General features: G+C 41.4%; 2 protein-coding genes across 2 annotated transcripts in view; both read right to left on the bottom strand.

Annotated features, from left to right (window-relative positions):
• Positions 1 to 21,271, bottom strand: part of LOC149084610 (speckle-type POZ protein-like) — a 29,775-nt gene that overhangs the window by 2,053 nt on the left and 6,451 nt on the right. Inside the window, exon 2 of the mRNA XM_089235011.1 lies at positions 5,746 to 5,842. Coding sequence (XP_089091137.1) covers positions 5,756 to 5,842 — 87 coding nt within the window. The 3' untranslated portion in view covers positions 5,746 to 5,755. The remainder of the gene's footprint in view (positions 1 to 5,745; positions 5,843 to 21,271) is intronic.
• On the bottom strand, positions 13 to 1,080 carry LOC149084611 (speckle-type POZ protein-like). The gene has a single exon (XM_089235347.1). It carries the CDS (start codon positions 1,078 to 1,080, stop codon positions 13 to 15), a length of 1,068 nt encoding a protein of 355 aa, XP_089091473.1.

Genomic DNA, 21,271 nt, shown 5'->3' with positions numbered 1-21,271 from the left:
ACTCTACAATCACTATTTTTCCTCGTTAGGCCTATTTTTTTTGCCATATCGATTTTGCTCTCCACTGATCAATCCCTTAACGATGTCGAATAGTAAAGTCGATCGCGTGTCGAAAATCGAACGTTGAGATTCGAGAAACTCTTCCGACATGTTCTTGCAGAAGTGTTCAAGAGCGTGTTTGCGCAGTTTCCCGGCGTTGTAAGTATCAGCGCACACGAGGGCTTGACAAACGTTCTCATCATTCAGAAGCGACACGAGATAATTGCTGCAATAAGTTTTCAAGTCACTCACCCCATATTTGTCGCTGGCTCGTAACAGTTCCGAAGCGAGGTCGAAGTCCATCTCACGCACAGTTCCCGAGTAGATGAATTCAACAAACGAGTCGATCGTGTCTTCTTCATAGTCGGTAATTTCCACGCGACGAGGGCCATTCTCGCGTGTGCCGTGTTTGAACATGGCCGAAAACACTTCGGACCGCGCACCAAGGACAGCTGCATGAACGGGAATGTTTTTTCCCGCGACAGAAATGACGCAATCTGAATTTTCTCTGCTGGTCCACAATTTTTTCAAGTCGTCAGCCATCTTTACCATCGGTGTAACTTCCGCATCGTCGTAAATGTCAGTACAATTTTTGACGTAAGTAATGCAATAAGTCGCTTCCAAAGTAACCACCAAAGAATCGTTGTTCAATTTAGGACATAAATTTCTGGCTTCGATGGTTTCATAGCAGCCAAATGCTGCTCCGTTCTTTAAAATGGTACACTCTTCCCAATTGAACAAAACTTCACTACATGTGTTTCGTAGCGAAAGGCTGTATTTGAAATTCACTTTTTCTTTCACGGTAGACACACACCCAAAACAAGAAACGTGTCCTTTGGAAGTTTCATTTTGTCCTCCAGGACATATTACCAAAAACAAGTGCATACCTTTCTCTTCCAGCGGAAACACTTCGCTGTTGTAAAATTTTCCAACCCGCGAATCAAGCGAGCTGAAACGTTCGATGGTCCACGTACATTTGAAATTTCCTTGAACGTTTCCGGATACTTGCAATTTACCCTGCGCTGTACCGATTAGAGCCATCGAGAAGGATTGTATTCACAAACCAGGAAACGTAAAAAACTGAAACTTGCAAATACTTGTTCTGACTTCCCGACTTCACATAATAAATATTTTGCTTGTGCGGATATAAATAGCTGTAGCAGAATATCTTTAATATGCCCGTCGTAAAAAATATCTATTCCCGTGTGACATTTTTTCCGATAAATTCCCACTATCTCCGATTACGCAACAATCATTGTTATCAGTGATACTGAATTTTTATCTATGCCACAAGTCGTATCTGAAACTAGTCTTTCAAGTAGGTGTCTGAGGCCAACAAAAAAATACTTTTACACTGTGGTACACGATTTCAAAAATAGGAGGAGAGTTAGGAAACAACAGCAAAAACGCTTCTTTTTCTTATTTATACTGTTCTTTTCCAACTTTCCTCCGATTTTTGAAATCATATATCTCAGTGAATATTGCACTTGGAAACGTAGAATTTTTTGTTGGCCTCAGGAGAGACAGGGCGCAACAACTAATAACTTTTCGACCCCTTGCAACATATTTGATTTGTTTATTGTTACGATGACATTGTAAAAGTGGTTTTATAAAACTTTCTATAATGATTGTTCCGATATTTAAGAAGGGTAGTAGAGAAGTGGTGTCAAATTATCGTCCGGTGAGTTTGACGAGCTCCCTCTCGAAAATTTTGGAAATTATCATCAAAAGGCAGTTTGTGAAGTGGATAGACGAGAATAATGTATTGTCGGGTAATCAGCATGGGTTCAGGAACGGGAAGTCATGTGTAACTAACCTCCTTTGCTTCTATGATCACGTGACTAAGGCTTTGGGTAAGAGCAAAAATGTCGACGTTGTTTACCTTGATTTCCAGAAGGCATTCGATCGGTCCAACATTGCAAACTCTTGAAGCGTTTACACGAGATTGGAATTGGGGGCAACTTGCTGAATTGGATAGAATCGTGGTTAAGAGATAGGTCGCAACGAGTTATGGTGAACGGGGAATTCTCTGGTTGGACAGACGTCACAAGTGGAGTTCCTCAAGGAAGTGTCCTTGGCCCCATATTTTTTTCACTTTTTATCGACAAACTCGATCAGGGTATCGATGGGATTACTAGCAAATTCGCAGATGATGTGAAGCTAATGGAGGTAATCGGGAATGAAAGCGATAGGGAGTTGCTCCAGACCAACTTAAATAGGATTGCAGCATGGGCAAATGAATGGAGCATGACGTTTAGCGTTGATAAGTGCATGGTCGCTCATTTTGGTTCGAACAACCCACGGTTCTCTTACGAGTTGAATGGTGTCACTATCCCGGATGCAACTACGGTCACCGACTTGGGAATTCTCATTGACGAGCGACTTAGGTTTTCTGAACATTGTTCAGCGGTGGTCAAAAAAACAGATAGAATGCTCGGTCTCATTTTCAAAAAGGTCTCTTCACGTTCTCCTAAAGTCATTCTTCCGCTTTTTCGAGGATTAGTTCGTCCTGGACTGGAGTATGCCGTAAGGTTTTGGAGACCATACCTACAGAGGGACATAGACTTGGTTGAGGGGGTGCAGAGAAGAGCTACGCGCGTCCTTATTGGCACACAGGGCTTGAGTTATGAAGAGAGACTTCATTTTTTGAATAGGTTTACATTGGATGAACGCAGGTGTCGAGGAGATATGATCGAAGTGTTCAAAATTTTCAATGGGATGGATAGGATGGACCATGAACTTTTAGTACACCGCCAATCGACTGCTTTTACAAGGGGACACCAGTATCGATTGGTGAGGGACAATGCAAGGTTATGGTGTCGCAGGGAATTTTTCTCTAATAGGGTTGTTAATAAATGGAATACCTTACCCCCGGAGGTAGTAAATTGCAGCACAATTGACACGTTTAAAAAGAAATACGATAAACATGTTGGGGTAAATCGAGAAGCTATCCATTCTTAGAATAAGACAACCATAAGTATTCCTTATGGGCGTTGTATAATATTTTATGATGTGTATATATTGTTTATAATTTGTGTTAATTGCATTTTTAATTGGGTTGCAGTTTTTTTGAAATATAAGACATCCATATTTTTATGGGCATCTTTTTATCAGCCACCTCGTTGGGCATTTCGTCCGTTGTGGCGTTGTATTTGTATTTCCGGCCTTAGGCATATTCACAAAAATTTCCGAAAATATATTTCTTTAACTATTTATTTATTTGTACAATATTGTTGGCCCTGGGGCCTATACAAGTGAATGCGGGATGGATATTATATACTATAATCTATATATATAAAATTGATTTTCTGTGTGTCTGTCCATCTTTGTGTGTGTATGTTCTCTATACAAATCTACAACTTTAGATCGATCGTCACTAAATTTTGCGTATATACCAAATGGGACCCGACTTGAACGATAGGACACTTTAAAATTTCATCAGAGCAGGGCAAGTGCCCCAAATGGGCAAAACACTGGTTACCACAATGGGCAACAATGGTTTTCGGGCCTCAACAATCACTTTCCGAACGTTTACTTTGGTTACCGTGGTTCCCTAGCAATGCGTTTCAGACGTGTTTATGCCTTTATAATGGTTTGCCACTTTTTCAGTCCTGCCAGTAACGAGGCTTTTTGAATAGACGTCATAATCATCATCAGCATCGCTTTGAGAGTCAGGCAAAGGATGATTCCCATAGAAATCAGTGTTAAAATTGCCGATTTTACTGTAGAAATGCTGAAATTTTGTGGAGTTTTCTGTCACATCAATAATTTAAAAAATTGTATTGAATTCCAGATTTCTGAAATATTGAGTTTGCTTAGCGATACACAGCCCAGAGAATGAAATATGAAATAATTAGCCGGACCTACTTTCAAGTTGGATATCCAGGCAATAACATTGATTTCAATTTTTTATTTATATCTTCTCAAGCATGAAAATTAATGTCCGTATTGTCATTTGATATTCAACTGAATAAATTCATATAGTTTAGGATGTTTTAAAATTAATTATGGGCCCGTAAAGTACATCGAAGAAATTCCACAGCTTCAATTAAGCATTTTTGAAAGCTGAAATAGGCAAGATGGATAACTTAAAGTTCGGGGGGGGGGATCGAAATACCTAGCGCCCCTTAAAAAAGGAAAAAATATATATATTCGTTTCATGTTCCTTTAAATCTAGATTTGTTTATTTCATGAAGTCGCGCAGGAAGTCGCCATATTGGTTCAACTTAGACAAGGTTTGTATGTCCCTCAAAGAAAGAGGGAGATATCACGTGATCTAAACAGCCTCATTGAAGAAAACCGTCGAGGCAACGTCGGGTATTATAGCTTGTATGCTATAATATCCCACACATTGATGATTTTGTAGGTAGTTGACAACTAATAACTCCTGAATCGGACGCTGAACGGTAACGCGGGCATCGCGCTGGACATACGTCGTGAGAATTCAGGTTGTCAGTCCGTTGGTGTTAACGAATGCGAGTCAGTCCCCCATTTGTAAACGTCTTTTCAAACTTACTTTCAAAACAATACATAACCGGAGAATTCAGGCATTTGCGATTTTCACTTCAAGAAATGGAAGACAGATAGCAGCGCCACACTAGTAAAGAAACATAGCAATCATAACTCTGACAACATAAGGACGTTAGAACCAAGTATACACACACAGCACGTTCCTGTATGTTACCAATCCGTTAGAAATTCCTCAGAAGAATGTTTCGAAGTGCATGCGCGGTCAAGTCGTATTTTTTGCTTCATTCTAAATAAATGTTTCATCCTTCTACCGGATGAACATTTTAACGTATTTTCGAGATCATCATGCTACATCTGCCACAGAGATAGATCGTCTATGTCGATGACCTTCCCCCAAGACAGCAAGCGCGGAACCAGAGGGTGGACGCAGGGTCGACCGTTTTTTCCAAGAGCCAAATAATAAGGCGTAAATTTGTCTGTCCCGTAATATACAGGCTGATTCAATGCATCACACATCATCTACATAATAAGTGGTTTCTCCGGCTCATCACCCTGAATCCGCATGCCCCCGCTTTATTCGCGGATAAAGATGTTTGCCTTTGCTTCATTAAAAGCTGAAGATGCCTGCCTCCACTCCATTCGAGACCGAAGATGCAAGGCTTCTGCCCTATTCGACACACAAGATGCCTGCCTTCGCTCCATTTGCAGGTGATATCTGCTTTCGCTTCATTCGTAGCTGAAGATGTCTGTCTTCGCTCAGGAACGGGAGGGAGGCCGATAAGAACGATAAGCCTTGCCAAGAGTATGATAATATGGGAAAAAATGCCCCGCAAAATACGGGATGATTCTAAGAAATTACACAATCCGCCCTTCCCGACACATCGCCCTAGATACGCACCTGCAAGACAGGCAGCAGTTCATCAAAGAAGCAAAATACAAAGAAACAAGACTTCTACTGCGCGTTATCAAGACTAAATGACTAATCGATGTTTTGTTACACAATTTAATAATGTCCTTTCCGCTGTGGGACGGCGTTGATGTTTCCAGTGCGGGTTTCTAAGACCGTGACTTCCAATAGCAGTTCCATGAGCGATGGGAACCTGGATGCATCTGGCGTAATTCTGCTCAGACGCACAAAGAAAACCGTTTTTCCGAATGCATAAACATGGTGGTCACACTGATGTTTACTAATTTTTAGATTACGATAGAAAAATTGTAGTAAAAAATATTACTGACCTCCTTCCACTTAGCTGCATCCTCTCACGGAAAGATCCAAGGTCTGGCGAGTTTCCCCTGTAGTGCAAAATGTAATCGGGCAATTCGACTCCCATTGCTAAAGAAACAAGAACAAATAATTAGAAAATGGTGGAAAATGGCAATGCGTAGCGCAATTTCATCTTAATGTACACGGACAAAAGATACGTAAATAGCACTAATTTTTACCTCGCACAACTCAGCATTTATTGAATATCTGAATTCCACCAGCACGGAAAGTTTCGTTGGTATGAAATGAAGCATCCCATGGCAAGCTACTGTTTCCGTTCAGTGCCCAAATGGTGACCCGATAAGTGAAACTGTCTTTAAGGAAAGTACAAGATTTATATGGAAATCACTCGGAGCTAGATCTGGGTCTTAAAGTGGATATACAGTATATGGTAAATACCGTACAGCTGCGTTTCTGAAAGTGGATATGGTAATATAGCTAGCACCGCTAACCGTCTAGCACCACGTTTCTTAACCTTTTTTTGGCCGTGGCCCCCTTTGAAGCATATTTTTTTTCCTCGAGGCTCCCCTGTCTTACCCAGAGTCTTCGACCCTCATCTAGAACCAAGGTCCTTTATACGTATTGAACTGATTTATTTCAGTGAATTTATACTGAACGAAAATTTTGCAAATAAGATTAGTCTCCAGACCACTGGCCTAGAATTTATTGATCTCCCTGCTAGTCCGAGTTCTATGCAGGGCCGTCTCAACATCATGCGTCTTCTAGGCAAAGTGATGCTATGGTTGTCCCGCACTTAGTTCGAAATAAACAGCTTACATATTCCTTACTTATTTTCGAAATTTATTGTGCTATGCAAAATATCATTAGGTGGGGTCACTTATAGGCATTAGACCCCCAGGCATGAATGGGACTCACAGAGCTGCATCCCGGTTGCCCGATATGGTTTTCATCATTTTTTGTTTTTTTACACTATATTTAATATAGAGGGGTCTGCGAAAAAAAATATAGCCGGGGGCCTGCGAAACCCCCCCCCCATCCTAGGGAACCTGCTGCAAAATGTAGACGGTGCGGTCCGGGTGGATCCATGCCCTAAAATGGCCCTTGTTTTATGGGTAGTTTTGTTGGATTATGTAAGTGTATAGTCACTAATATAAAAGCTTTATTTCTTCACACCTTAATTTTTCTTCTCAGCTGTCTGCAGCCCTCTAAACCATCTGTCATGGCCTCTTTCTCCATTTTCTTCCGTGACTCCCTTGAAGTAACCCAGTACCACTAGGGAGCCATATGGCCCCAGATTGAGAACCACTGGTCTAGTACATAGTTTCCCAAACTTTTTGTTCCATCGCCCCCCCCCCCCGTCTTCAGAAATTTTTCTGTCATTGCCCCCCCCCCCAAGCGAACCCATATGATCCTATGTTATTCCCGTAGCTACTATCGACCCCCGGGTGTATATAGGAGGTAGTGCCCCCTCCATCGCCCACTAGGGGTCGATATTGAGAAAAACTGGTCTAGCATTTCAAATCCCCCCGGTAAGGGAAGAAATTATTCTAGGATATATTGATAAGAAAATAGTTTCTCAGAATTATTAAAATAAATAATTATAGAATCATTTGAAGCCATTTTAGATTTAAATTAATCTCAGAATTAATTAATTTAATTATAATTAAAATACGTTTTTTCAGAATAGGGGATCCATGTGTTTCTCATACAGAAAATACTGTTTTTTGTGGGCACAAGACTGACGCAAAGAAAGGTATTCCAATTGATTGTAATATTATAACAGAGCAGGCGAAAAATTTTATTCTTCCATAATAAGAAAAGGGCCGGTGAAACGTCTATTTCATCAGAATTTTATGCAGGTAAAGATTGTTTCATAGGTTTAAGAAACGATTCGGATCACGCAATGTAAAAATCACTGGTGATCAAGCCTCTGCCGACCAGGAGGCAGCTACAAAACTTCCAAAGACTTTGTAGAAAATTATTCAAAGAGAATGGTGTTGTGCACCTCAGCAGGTATTTAACGCTAACGAAACTACACTATTTTGGAAGAAAATGCCGCAAATAAGTTAAGCAAGAGAAAAAAAGACAGCTCCTTGTTTTAAGGCAAGTAGAGATAGACTTACTATGTTGTTTTGCGCAAGTGCATATGGGTACACGATAAATCCCACCGCCATTTTCAAATCTGCGAATCCGTGAGCATTTAAGGGAAGGATAAGCCAATGCTCCCAGTATTTTGGACGAACAATAAAAAGGTTTGGACTATGAAAACACTTTTCCTGCATTGGTTTAAACGATTTTTTTGTTCCGGAAGTCAGGAGGTATCTTGAGAGTGAATACACGTTATTCAAAGTTCTTTTGATACTGGATTGACCGAGGAGGAATTAGTGCAACAGACTGGTCCTGAAACTGAAGCGGTACCAGAAGATCAAGATAAAGAAGTGGGAGACGAGTTCACCATGAGAAACAGCGCAAGGGTTTCGCAAGCCTGAATCAGCAATATATTATTTTCATGACATAGATCCCTCCATGTTGCGTTCTTAAGGTGTAGAAAAATTGGTAGAGGAAGTCTTGTCATCATGTCCCAACATACTTGATGATATGAAGAAGAAAACACGGCAAACAGAAGTCACAATGTTCCTTTCACTAAGCATCGCTGCACCCTCTTTTACCTCTGCGTCACAACGCTCTTTCTCATGGTGTTCAGTAAACGAGATATACAAATAACCTATGGTTTCGGTTATTCGCGGTCACCCCCGGAACGTCACCCCCCAAGAATACGTGAGGCCGACTGTAATAAATTAAATAAATAACCTCAGAATATATAAAAAGAGTTTTCAATTATTTTTGCCCCAATGAGACTCAGAGCCCTATTGGGCCCCTTCTGTACTACCCCCCCCCCTCTCCCCTTCGATACTAGCCCCTTTTAAGATGTCATTGCTAATTACACGATTAATCGATTGTAAAAAAAAAAAATCTGTGTGTGTGTGGATTCTTTCAATTGTAAATATGGAAAAACCTGTCAGTTTGGGCCCTTCTATATCCTGGACACCTCCCTACATTGAACGGGATCGACCTTAATGTAATAATCGACCTTCTGTAATACTGAATGTGCTTAACACTGTACCTCTGTATTTTGGCCACATCTCTAACTTGGACAGATTTTTAATGGAACCATGGGTATCCAACTTAGGCAGGTTTCACTGTAACTGCACTGTAATTAGTGGCCCCACGGACTCCGTGGGCAATTTATGATTTGGCCCACTGTGCCTGTAGGGTCGAAGACCCCCTGGTCTAGGTATTAAATATATTAGATTTCGTATTAGCTTAGAATGATTACCATGCCCCCCCCCCTCCCATCCGTGAGCCGAACACCTAGCCGGAAACCTTTAGTGGGCTTACAGGCCAGGTTTTCACTAGTCCTCTGTAATGAATTTGTTATGATAAAAAAAAATTGCCCTAGATTCTCTGTCTAAAATCCCACAAACTTATGGGGAGGAGGAGGGGGGGGGGCATGATAATTTTACCTAAGTTGTACTCTTAATATTCTCACTTATATAATTTTCGAAGATCAAAGTCTTATTCCGCAAATACACAGTACTGTTTCTACCAAATTAAGAACACTGTTCCAATTGAGGATAATAATCACGTTCTAAAACTGTATATACATAAGTACTAAATGAAAGTGTTAATAATAAAAGCACTCAAATACATCATAAATACACATCACAATTTATTGTATTACTCCTGTCGCTATACACACGTCGCGAACAAATTGTTCTTTCCATGATACATGCCACCGCCTTCTATCGACAAGGATGAGATCTGAAGAGCACTGCGAGCCGTACCCGTGGATGGTATCGTATGGTATCTCGGATAATGGGCTCAGGTTCTGGGTGAAGGACTCCTCTTTGATGTGGTAGGTCCGTCCTCCAGATTTGTCTCCTCGTGTCCGCAAGCCAGGTACATGGTATCTTATGGTATCTCCGCTAATGTCCTCAGGTTCTGCGTGAAGGACTCCTCTTCGATGCGGTAGGTCTGTCCTCCAGATTTGTCTCCTCGGAGTTGTCTGCAAGCCAGGTGCATGGTATCGCATGGTATCTCGGCTAATGTCCTCAGGTTCTGCGTGAAGGACTCCTCTTCGATGTGGTAGGTCCGTCCTCCAGATTTGTCTCCTCGGAGTAGTCCGCAAGCCAGGTACATAGAATAAAAGGAAAAGAAATAAGAAAATACTGAGAAAAATCCAAACTCTCTTGAAATGCATTGATTAATTTAATTACTTCCTATTTAAGACTATTCCTGCTAATGGATTTAATTGCTATATTTACATTAATAATGCATAATTAGAAAAATTATCTTAAAGTAATTATTATTTGCACGTATATAGTTTAAATTTAGCTAATTTGAATTACGTAGGCTCAAATTTAAATAGCTTTTTGCCCCCCCCCCTCCATTGAAATAACACCTAATTAAGAAAATTGAGGAAATTATTAACGAAAATAATTAATTAATATACACCCCCCCCCTTTCTAGAGAGTCCACATTGAAAAACTCGAGCCACCTGATGTCTTCTGACATGCGTGCTACAGTATGTGTCCGACGTGGACAAGTTTTACCGCATGATGTTACATGTGACATGCGTGTTGTGTTGGTGACGATGACTCCGGGTTTCGCGAACTACTCTGGGAAGTTTTACGTACTGTCGACGTTCACTCGACCTCGGCTTATAAAGTGCTTTAAGACTTGTCCGGGTGTGATTATAGAGTGACGAATTAATGCCCTGCCAATTTTCATGGACTACGCCAAGTAAGTGAGTCTGCAACTTGACCCTTTCGTCCGCTACTCCCCATAAACATCCTGGAATATTCTTCCGTACAGGACAGAGATAACCACCGGGCGGTACCGCTGCAGCGATAGTCGAGCCCATATGGTGGCTACTTCGAGTTTTGCGGACTACTCCGAGAAGATTTACGCAATGAGCGACGTTCACTCGACCCCGGCTTATAAGGCTTAATATGACATTCCGGTGTGTCCGAGTGTAATAACGATCTAATTGGTATAAATAGTAAAATTTCACACTACGCCAAGTAAGTGAGTCTGCCACTGTCCCTTTTTTCGTTCGCTACTCCCCTGTGCAGGACTATCCTGGACGTCCCGATAGTGGTTATCAGTGTGTCGCAAGCGATTGTGTGACGATTACTATTAGTGCAAGGAGTGCCGAAAAGGAAAAAGGCACCATAACCTCACGATAACGGACATCCATACGACCGAAATTGTCCTTTAACGGGTAGTGTCCGCTGGTATAAGAACTGAAATACGTTAAAGTCCTATCACACGGTACTCGGAAAAAAATGTCAGTCGACGGACGTGTCTGCTAACAGATATGTCCTTTATTGGAAGTATCCACTGTACTCTTTATATCAGATACCCAATGTTTATTTAATGGTGTTTACGATGTCGATTACACAACTCCACCCCCCTTCTCATGGAGATCCGTTATCGAGAGGTTCTACTCCGTTATATAGTCAAACCTCGGTATAACGCCATCCTAGGAAACCGATTAAAAAAAAAAAGACTTTTAATAACGAGTAAAGCAGATTTGTTGATTATTCTGCAAGGACCTTTAAAAAATGACGTTATGCGCAGGGTGACGTTAAAAACGATCGACGTTATACTGAGGTGTTATTGTAATTGTATTATGGCTTTATCTGGTACCGATGTTTCTCTCTCTTTTTTTTTTTTTTTTGGCTATTATTCCCGTACTACGCTTTCCATTGGAGACTTTTTGCACCATAAATTTGGCCTTAAAATTGGCCCCTAGGATATAGCAAAGTCCGTAGCTCCTGTTCGGACCATATCTTTTCCTCATGGCCACCTTGTCTTAAAGAGAACCGATGCAAATACCTACTAATGGTTGCAGGAAAAGACCATGTGTGGTAAACACCTCCCCCCCCCCCAACAAATTCGAGGTTGGTAGCATAAGTGTCAAAACCTCGGAGCTCACGCTGTCTGAGCTCCCGACTCCCGATGGAGCACTGCGAGTCGTAACCGTGGATGGTATCGTATGGTATCTCAGCTAATGGCCTCAGGTTCTGGGTGAAAGACTCCTCTTCGATGTGGTAGGTCCGTCCTCCAGATTCGTCTAGATTTGTAGAAGACTGGCAACCTCGAGCTCTCCGCAATGCTTCCTTCATGTCAACTCTCTTCTGATTGGTAGGGCTCTAGCCTCGAAGCCCGATGATCGAAAAATTCCCGGCCATCAAGGGGTCGTGAAGAACTCTTTTTTGATCACGCCTCCTCGCAAAACTCCTGGCCTTTATGGGCCTGTGAAAACTTCTTTCCTATGAAGGTCCGAAAAAATCCCACTTATTTATAAGCCCGCGAGAAATCTTTTTCTACCGCGGGGCCCGGGCTTTAGAATGTGGAGACTCGGGAGACTCAGTAACGAGTAATAACCCTGAACTAGCCCGCTAACTATAGTTACTTCCTTCAATCATCGTGAAGATCGAACCTGATAATTGACCTTAGGGGTTATTATATTTTATGCAATATATAAAAATATTGATCGACTATTTTATTTAGATTTCACTCTGATAATTATTTACTGGTAGCTCTTTAATGTGCTATTTGATGGACTGAGATTATGGTCGAATAATCTAATAAGAGATTTCTTACGGATTTAAATAATTTATAATCGCGGGGAGTCAGAATTATTTTAACGAATGAAGAAAGATGGGGATTTAGGGGTTGGAGAAACTGTTAGAATTAATTTAAAATGATTATGTAATGGTAAATCGAAATGTGGAAGACAGACCTTTTTCTTCGGATGGATCCTCCCCGATCGTCCGTCCGGTACACAGCTTGTTGGAAGACTGAACGAAGACATTGTCGGATTCCCGTGCTTTATTTGGTGATTCAACAATGGCTTCGAATAATGAATCTCTCGCAACAATGAGTGCATGTCTTGAGCATTTTTGAAGGAAATGTAACACTATGCAACGAAAACAAAACTTTTTTTTTTCGCCTCTTAGGTGAAAAATATTATTTCTGTGTTTTTTCCTGTATAATCATGAAAATGATGATGATTATTCCCCGAAACTTTGCTTTCGTAGTAAGGAGATGGATATTTGTGGATTGGTCATTTTACCATTGGCTGATTGGAATTTTGAATTGAACTTTCGCACTGATGATCATATTAAAAACTGCAAATAACTTTCAGAATACGTGTGTCGTATTTCGACGTATCACAGAAAATGAAATTACAGTTAAAATACATTTTCAAATATGAAAAAATTATGGGACATTTTCCATTTTCCTTATTTTCATAAGCACTTCGATTTTCACGGTTCCGGAAATAATCTCCATGGTGTTTTCGATGTGTTCTCCCTGTTAAAGATGCTCTACGTCGGGAATTCCTTGGTGAGCGTGTTCTTCTAACACCATCTATAGCAGAACCCCCCCCCCCCCGTGCGAATCTCGTACCGTCACTGAAGAAAAAGTCAGCTCACCTATTGCCATTGGATACACTACAAAAAAAAAAGGGGTTAAAGATGGTGAATGCGTCGGCGATGTACAGTCAAACCTCGTTAATGAGTCACTTTTGGCAGAGCAAAAATATGACTTAGTAAGCGGAGTGACTCGTTAAACGGAGTAAGCCATAGCTGTGCCAATTCCTGCCTGAGGACAATTGGGACTTCCAAAAAAGTGACCCGGTAAGCGGAGTGACGCGTTAACCGGGTGACGCACTAACGAGGTTTGACTGTATATCCAATGGCTATAGGTGAGACGTGACCTTCTCTAGTGACGTCACGAGCTTCACGCGGAGGTTTTCTGCTATAGATAGTGTTGGTTCTTCTGAGTAAATACCCATGCTTTCTTTGAACTTGTCGAATTGAAAGTTGAGGATGTGGTGTACCACTTGGAGAGACATTGGGTATTCAGTCAAGGGCGTAGCGGGGGGGGGGGGGGACTTGGGGGTCTGGTCCCCCCCCCCCGAAATGTGAGAAAATGACCGAAAAAAGGGAAAAAGATTTCCAAATCCATTGTTCTGTCACTTTGGTCCCCCCCAAAATGAAAGTGGTTTCCCCCCCGAACGAAATTTCTAGCTACGCCCCTGTATTCAGTAATCCTAAAGACAAGTTGCTTATTCTTTCTTTCCCTCCTTTCTGTATATTGCATCTTTTTACTATACTCTTTTGACATAAGAGCCAAGGAGAACACGTAGGGGGAGGGTGAAAAGATGACCTAAAAAAAAAATACCTTTCTTGTCTATCCTCACCTTATTTATTACACTTTTTTTCCTTTTACATTTATCCCCCCCCCTTCCTTTTCCTAACGTGCGGTAGGTAAGGGTAATACAGTCGAATCCCGTTATAACGATGCCAAGAGACCGGAGGAATCACTTCGTTAAAATGAAATTTCGTTATGAATGAATTCCAGGTTACTTAGCATTGTCCCTATGTAAACTTATTTGAGGGATTAGAAAAATGTTCGTTAAAACGAGATTTTCGCTATAACGGTATTCGTTAAAACGGGATTGGACTGCATCACCAGATTTATCACCGATTCGTTTAATATTGATAATCCAAATTTCTTTATTCAAGCCCTTGCACACATGAAACGGTTAAAACCGGGAATAAAAACTGGGTTAGATCAGGTTATTTTATAAGAAATTCTAACTGGTGGGCCACTTTGAAGGAAGGACATCCAACAGTGTTGCGGGAGTCATAATGATTGACCAAAAAAAAAAAATAATAGGCATGCAAGAAGTAAACATTTCTTTCTTCACTGATGGAACCAAAAACTCCATCAGTTAATGCGTTAAAAAAAAAAATCTTGTGTTATATAGTGTAATTGAGCCGGTCTTGAAAAGGTCTCTCCACATAGAACAACAGACAGACCTACAACACGATACTGACATAACATGAAAATACAAGCATTTCCATCTTTACGTCAGAAAATGGAAGCCAGATGGCAGCATGGACACTAAACAAGCGCAAGGCACACATACACTCATAACTAGGCTGACCATATTTTCTGGAGAGAAATACGGGAAATTTGGATTCCAAATACGGGACATTTTCAATTATCGCCAAAAAATTACGCCAAATCCAAAAGTTGCCAAATATTGTTGAAATTTCTAAAAAATCCCAATGTCGAGAAATGAAACATTACTGCAAATTGCAGGGGATTAAAATGAATTCCACGAAAAAAAAAAAGTTCATCAAGACAAATTTGGGAGGTTAATTTTCTCATTTTATAGTTGTAATTATCATAGTATAATTTATGAGTTAAAAATAATTTCAATCTTTGACTTCAATAAAGAATAAAAATTCAAGTAGGCTTCATGTAAAATACGGGAAAAACCGGGACACTTTTGCCAAAAAGCAGGGACGGTAAAAAAAACAGAAAATACCGGGACTGTCCCGGGAAATACGGGACGTATGGTCACCCTACCTCATAACACATTCCGGCACATGCCGATTCGTTAGAAATTCCGCATAGGAATGTGGTCGAGGTGCGTGTACGGAGAAGAAGTGTAATTGAGCGCACAACAGTCTACGAAGATTTTAATTGCAATTATGGTATGATTGGCATTCCCTTTATTCAATTATTTTTGCCATGTACAGCTGGATCTCGTTAATACAAGAGCTCTTTTTTGCCGTGGCCCGCTGAAGATTTAGAGAAAACATCTACTAAACATTGAAAGACGAGTAAAAAAAAATAGTCAAGTTAAATCCCCCCCAGGCCGTACCTTTAGTAGAAATATGAGATGTTTCTTTAGATTCAAATTGTGCATTTGTTACATTACAACGGCTGTCTTACAACGAGTTCGAAGCTCGGTTGCAAAATTGCGAAATGTTTGTTGTCATAAAAAAAACACGGGCAAACAACATTTGGAAATTGACAGGATAAAGTCTGTACGGCAAATAAACTGGCTTATTGTGAGAGTGATTATTTCTCTGAGTAAGATTCGAATATACAGGTGTAGAATCTCCATATTCTTATATGTAGTATTATTAATGTACTTTGCACATTGTCTCTCTTACCAAGCACGCTCTAGTCACGTTAAAGAATCTCAGTACATTCTGTACTGAAACGACGAGATGATCACGTGACCGAATGTACCTTCGGAGGGTCCGAAGGGTCATGTGTGTGTGTGTGAGGGCACCAGACCAGCTCCTGCTCTCACACGAGATGCATCCACATCGTCTTTCTCTCTCTTAATCTAATGTAAATATGTACCTGTTGTGTAACATATATATAACATGAATGGCGTTTTGAGTTCCAAACGTTATTTGGATATTTTTTTCTAATTGGAAATTGGTATTTTTCTAATTGGTATGCCTTTAGGATCAACGGTTCACCAGTAAAATGCAGTAAAATCACCTTTCGTCTTTCTTTGGTGACGAATTAAGTAATCATCCTGTATACATATCAGACACGTATGAGGGGGTGAAGGATGTGGATGATCACGAAAGAGAAATCTGTTCCCACTCATATTTTTTTACTATACTAAAAACGAAACCAGTTTTTGATGCTGACACATTTGTTGCCAAAAGTCTGTACGTGAACGGATTATTGAAGGCTACAATGATGCCCACACGACCGCCCAACGAGGGCTATTATAACTCTTTAGCACTAACTGATAGTTAAATACGCTGCTTAACTCATAAATCCAATGCATTCACCTCACACACCTGTATCACCATTCATCGGTAACGAGACTGGTTTTTGCGTACGCTTACCAATCCTTCGTGTATCGAACTTGGCGGTGTTTGGCGAAAAAAAAGGCGCTTCATATTTGATGTAAAGAAGCTTGGATTAATTCACGTATATAAAATAAAAAAAAAAATGGGGGGAATCACATGATAGCACATGACGATTTCGCACGCTATCAGCCCAATCTCGAATATCAGAGTGTTGTTTCAAGACAATAAAATCGTTATAAACAATAGACTGGCTATTGCGCCACTGAAATCGATATCAAGTTTCGGTTTCGTTGAGTGATAAGGGCAGGAGCGTACCCAGTTCCCACCTTTAAACAATTTTTGGGGGAGGGGGGAAGGGGCGAAAGGAATTTCTTTCAGAGAAATTTTGAGTTACCAACCTCCAAAAACATTTTAAGTAACAGTATCAATGCAAATGTATTTTGTTCCGATATTTTAAATCTTCTTCTACAATGACTTTTATAAAACTGTTTTTAATTTCATTGTAAAAGAATTAAAATATCGAAGGAAAATGCTTCATGCCTATTACGCTCCTTATCTATAGGCTTACGCGGGGGGGTGGGGGAAGGCGTAGTAATCTCTTTCCCATTATGTATATTAGCATTGCATAACTGCATTTTTAACTGGGTTGCTGAATTTTTGAAATATATGACATCCATATTTCTTATGGGCATCTTTCTTCTAAGCCACCTCGTAGGGCATTTTGCCTGTTGTCACCTTGTATTTTGTAGTTTGTTCTTTTATAAAACTATAAAAATGTAACCAATAAGGTAGTCGGTTACATTCAAGCTAATACAACTAATGATGTTATTGGTTGCACTTGTCAAGTTTTGTAAAACAATTTTTATAAAACTTTTATAGTATAAAGTAAGCTTTTACAAAAGGCACACGATGGCGGTAACCGGCATTGCACTATAAAAGTTTTAGAAAAGTTCTAAAACGCGGTTGAGAGAAGCAACGTTGGTCCTCAACCTGTGGTACGCGTACTGAATGACCCGTCACGTACTTCATGGGTACATGAAAAATAATCAGCTGCGGCAGAAAGAAAAAAAAAAAGTGCGAAACATTTATTATGAGACCAGGATTACACTATAAAAATTTGACAAAACTTTTATAAAACTTTAAAAATTAACCAATAATCCTATTGGTTGCATTCGTTCGGAACGTAACCGATGAGATTATTGGCCGCATTTTTCAAGTTTTGTAACAAACTTTTATAGTTATTTAATCTCGGCTTGAGGCTTACGTGATAAATTTTTTACGAAAGTTCTTTCATAAAACATGAAAACAACAACCAGTACGCGCATTGGTTGCATTAACTCGAATGCAACCGAAACGCTTATTGGTTGTATTTATCACGTTTTATATAAAAGAACTACTACACTCTGTGTAAGATGGGCATAATCTGCCCCTTTGCCGATACTGACGGCGCCGAAGCCGTAGCTAAGTTGAAAAATCTTGCGGGGGACCTGGACGAATCCGGCCCCAGGGCAGAGTTTGGTAAGGCTTTTCTGCCATGGATAGACAAGCTTAAAAATATTGTTTTGGGGGAAAATGTGGCCCACAATAGATGTATCTTTGAGGAAAAGATCGAAAATCTAGTGATTGAATACTACCACATCGAACAGGAAGGGAAAAACAAGGTTGCCCTTAAGGGCCTAGAAGAGCTTTTCTGCGAGGCAAGGGACCTCTTTGACCTTATGGGAAATAAAACCTGCTGCCACAAAAGGGCACTTATGTTTAAGCGCAACCTTACTTCAACCCCCATGCTGAAGGGTGACTCTGACCCCCCCCCCCCACCCGAAAATGGTGGTCGGAGAAAAAGGTTGAAAAAGAAGAAAAGGAAAAAAAAATCTAACTCACATTTGGGGTCCTCAACTGCCCCCGGAAGCTCTTCAGACACGCAGAAGTCTGACTCAACCATGAACACCACAGAAAATTCGACCCACGGGTCCGCACCAAATCCAAACATAAACATCAATTTGCGTCTCAGCCTTACTGATAACACGCCTGCAATCTCTGAAAACAGCACCAATATTTCAGAGCGTCAAAACTCAAGTACTTCTGAGGAGAGAACTGATACCCCCTCTACTGAAAACACCACTGACTTCACTTCGAGTATTAACAGCTCCGGATCTCAAAACGGCTCCACCGCTCATTCCAGCTCCACTGCGGATAGCTCGTTGCCAGGAAACACCACTGCCACAAATGACATAAGAGAGCAACAAGCCATAACAGATGCATCTGAACATCTGTCCTCTCCCCCTGCCCCCACTCCGATCTCGCCCCTCTCTCCGGCATCAGACAAACCGGACCATGATAGCATGTCAACAGAGCGAGCTCTGTCACCAAATTCAGTGGGAAACGCCCACTCGAACATAAACAACACTGAGGGGAACGCCCCTCTCAATTTGGTAAGCACTACTTACCCGAATGTAAACACCACAGGAGGAATTGCCTCCCCAAATATGGTGGGCCAAACCCACCCGAATGATAACACTTCTGAGGGAAACGCCCCCTCAACACCGCCGGGCAACGCCCCCGTAGCTAATATAAACATAAACAATGCTCCTACGCCCCCGTCGGACGAGGACGAAAATGACCAAGATGATATACAGAATAATGCAGGGTTCCAACCTGCACGACGCCCTCGTAGGCGTAAAAACATACCTGCCATCATCCTTAGGAACTGGGGAAACACCTGGCTGACAGACTTTGGCGCCCTTCGAGCCCTCTGTGAAATACCCCCTACTTCCAAACCAACACAAAATACTTTAGTGGTTGAAGTCTTCACAGAAACTGACCACAGAACAGCAACCAAATTTTTCGATGAACGGAAATTTAATTACAATACCTACCAATTACACTCTGAAAAAACACTCAAATTTGTCATTAGAGGGCTCCCAGCAAATGTTAGACCTGATGAAATAAAAGAAGAGCTCCGAAAACAGAACATTAATACAGTTAAGGTCTCCAACATGACGACCAGAGCAGGAAACAGGCCCCTACCCTTATTTTTGGTGGAAATCACTATTGAAAATAAAAATTTTGCTAACATAAAAGAATTAGCAGGTATCCCCATAGATATTGAACGATACAGGGGCAACGCCGCCCCAATACAATGCAGGCGCTGTATGGCGTTCAACCACACGGCCCTCTTCTGCAAACATAAGCCCGTATGCGCCTTCTGTTCCGGGCCGCATGAAACAAGCAAATGTAGGGATAAAGGAGACAGAAGAAAAATAAAATGTGCCTTCTGTGGTGGCCCTCACACAGCCACTTTCCCAGGTTGCCCTAGACACCCCAATCCAAAAAAACAAGAAAAGGGCAGAATTATTATTCCCCTGCTCCCCCTTCACCTCAGGCCGATTTCTGCTGAGGACTTCCCCCCCCTCCCAGGAAGCGCCCCCCCGGAGCCCACGAGTACCCAGTTGGGAACTAACCTACCAACCATTGAAAACGAAGAAGAGTTCACGCTTGGTACCGACACTCTCACTATTCGCCCTTCACGACCCCACGGGCCAGGAACCGGGCCGAAAACTCAGCCCTCTCATGAGATAACCCTTGCTCAGCAAGCCAAAATAATGCAAGAAAAACAAACCAAATTGCATAACACAATTCAGGCTGGCGTACACCCGCTAGCTGTGGAACACAAACAAGCCCCATTAGATGAACTCTCCTCCAAGCTAGAGGAGATGGACACCAGCAAAAGAGCAGCTACAGCTGCATACAATTACTATATCCTTAGAACCGAAGAAATTGACTCGGACGAAGAATCTTTCGAAGATGCTCACGAGTCACTCCCAGAAAAAGAAAACCTTGAAATCAACGACAAGCAAACAAACTCAAATTTGGCCCAGGACACCTCTGGACCCGAAACCCAAGTGTGCGCTCAGACCCTCACAGCTGGAACAGAAGTTCCCAAGCAGTTGGCCTCAGCCCCCACCAGCACATTACCTGAAACACTTGTTCACCAACTAACACAGCTTAAAAAAGAGGAAATAACAACTTTAATTGTACTCCAATCCCTGCTTAAAAATAGCTCAAACAATTAGTGTCCCCCCCAGACCATTACGAATTATGGCTTGGAACTGTAATGGTCTAAAAAATAGCCTGAAAGAGCTGCAGGAGGAGGTCCACCGAGCCCAGCTTGATATAGTAATGCTTTCTGAGACCTGGCTGCTACCCAGCAACAAACCGAAACTACAAGGTTTCACTATGGCACGAAGGGACAGAATTTTAAATAGAGGAGGCGGAGTAGCAATTTACATCCGGAACACCATCCCCTTCCAAAATATTGTTCTCCCAGCCTCATCAGAAATGGAGGCCATTGCCGTGGAAATTTTCATAGAGCGTAAAAAATTCATCTTCTGCTCAATCTACAAGCCGCCCCGAAACAAAATTGACGTCAACCTTCTAAATACTATTTTTGACACAAACACCCCAGTCTTCGTTGGGGGCGATTGGAACTGCAAGGACCCCCTCTTTTGCAGCAAAAAAAGAAATAAGCATGGCGTAGCCCTCCGGCGATACTGTATGAACAAATTTCTTCAAGTTCACTCTTCTCCCACCCCTACACACATCCCCGGTTGCCCACGGCAAGCTCCTGATGTTATAGATTTTGGGATCTCAAAAAATTTCCTCTGGGACATTGACACACACACCAAGGTCATTTTAAATTCCCCCCATAACCCTGTTTTTTTCGAGGTCGACTTTCACATCCCACGATCCAAACGAATCAGTAAACGGGTCGACTGGACCAAATTCCAAGAATTAACAGAAAACGACAATATCATCCCTATCACAGCGG

This window comes from Pholcus phalangioides, unplaced genomic scaffold (genome assembly GCF_987345545.1).
Source record: "Pholcus phalangioides strain wild (caught in Gottingen) unplaced genomic scaffold, Ppha-v1.0 ptg000008l_1, whole genome shotgun sequence".
Lineage (NCBI taxonomy): Eukaryota > Metazoa > Arthropoda > Arachnida > Araneae > Pholcidae > Pholcus > Pholcus phalangioides.
The sequence above is the reverse complement of the archived record's forward strand: the minus strand, read 5'-3'. Positions and strand labels throughout refer to the sequence as shown.

Coding starts and splice junctions, on each gene's coding strand:
- LOC149084611 (XM_089235347.1), bottom strand. CDS start 1,080: ATGGCTCTAATCGGTACAGCGCAGGGTAAATTGCAAGTATCCGGAAAC.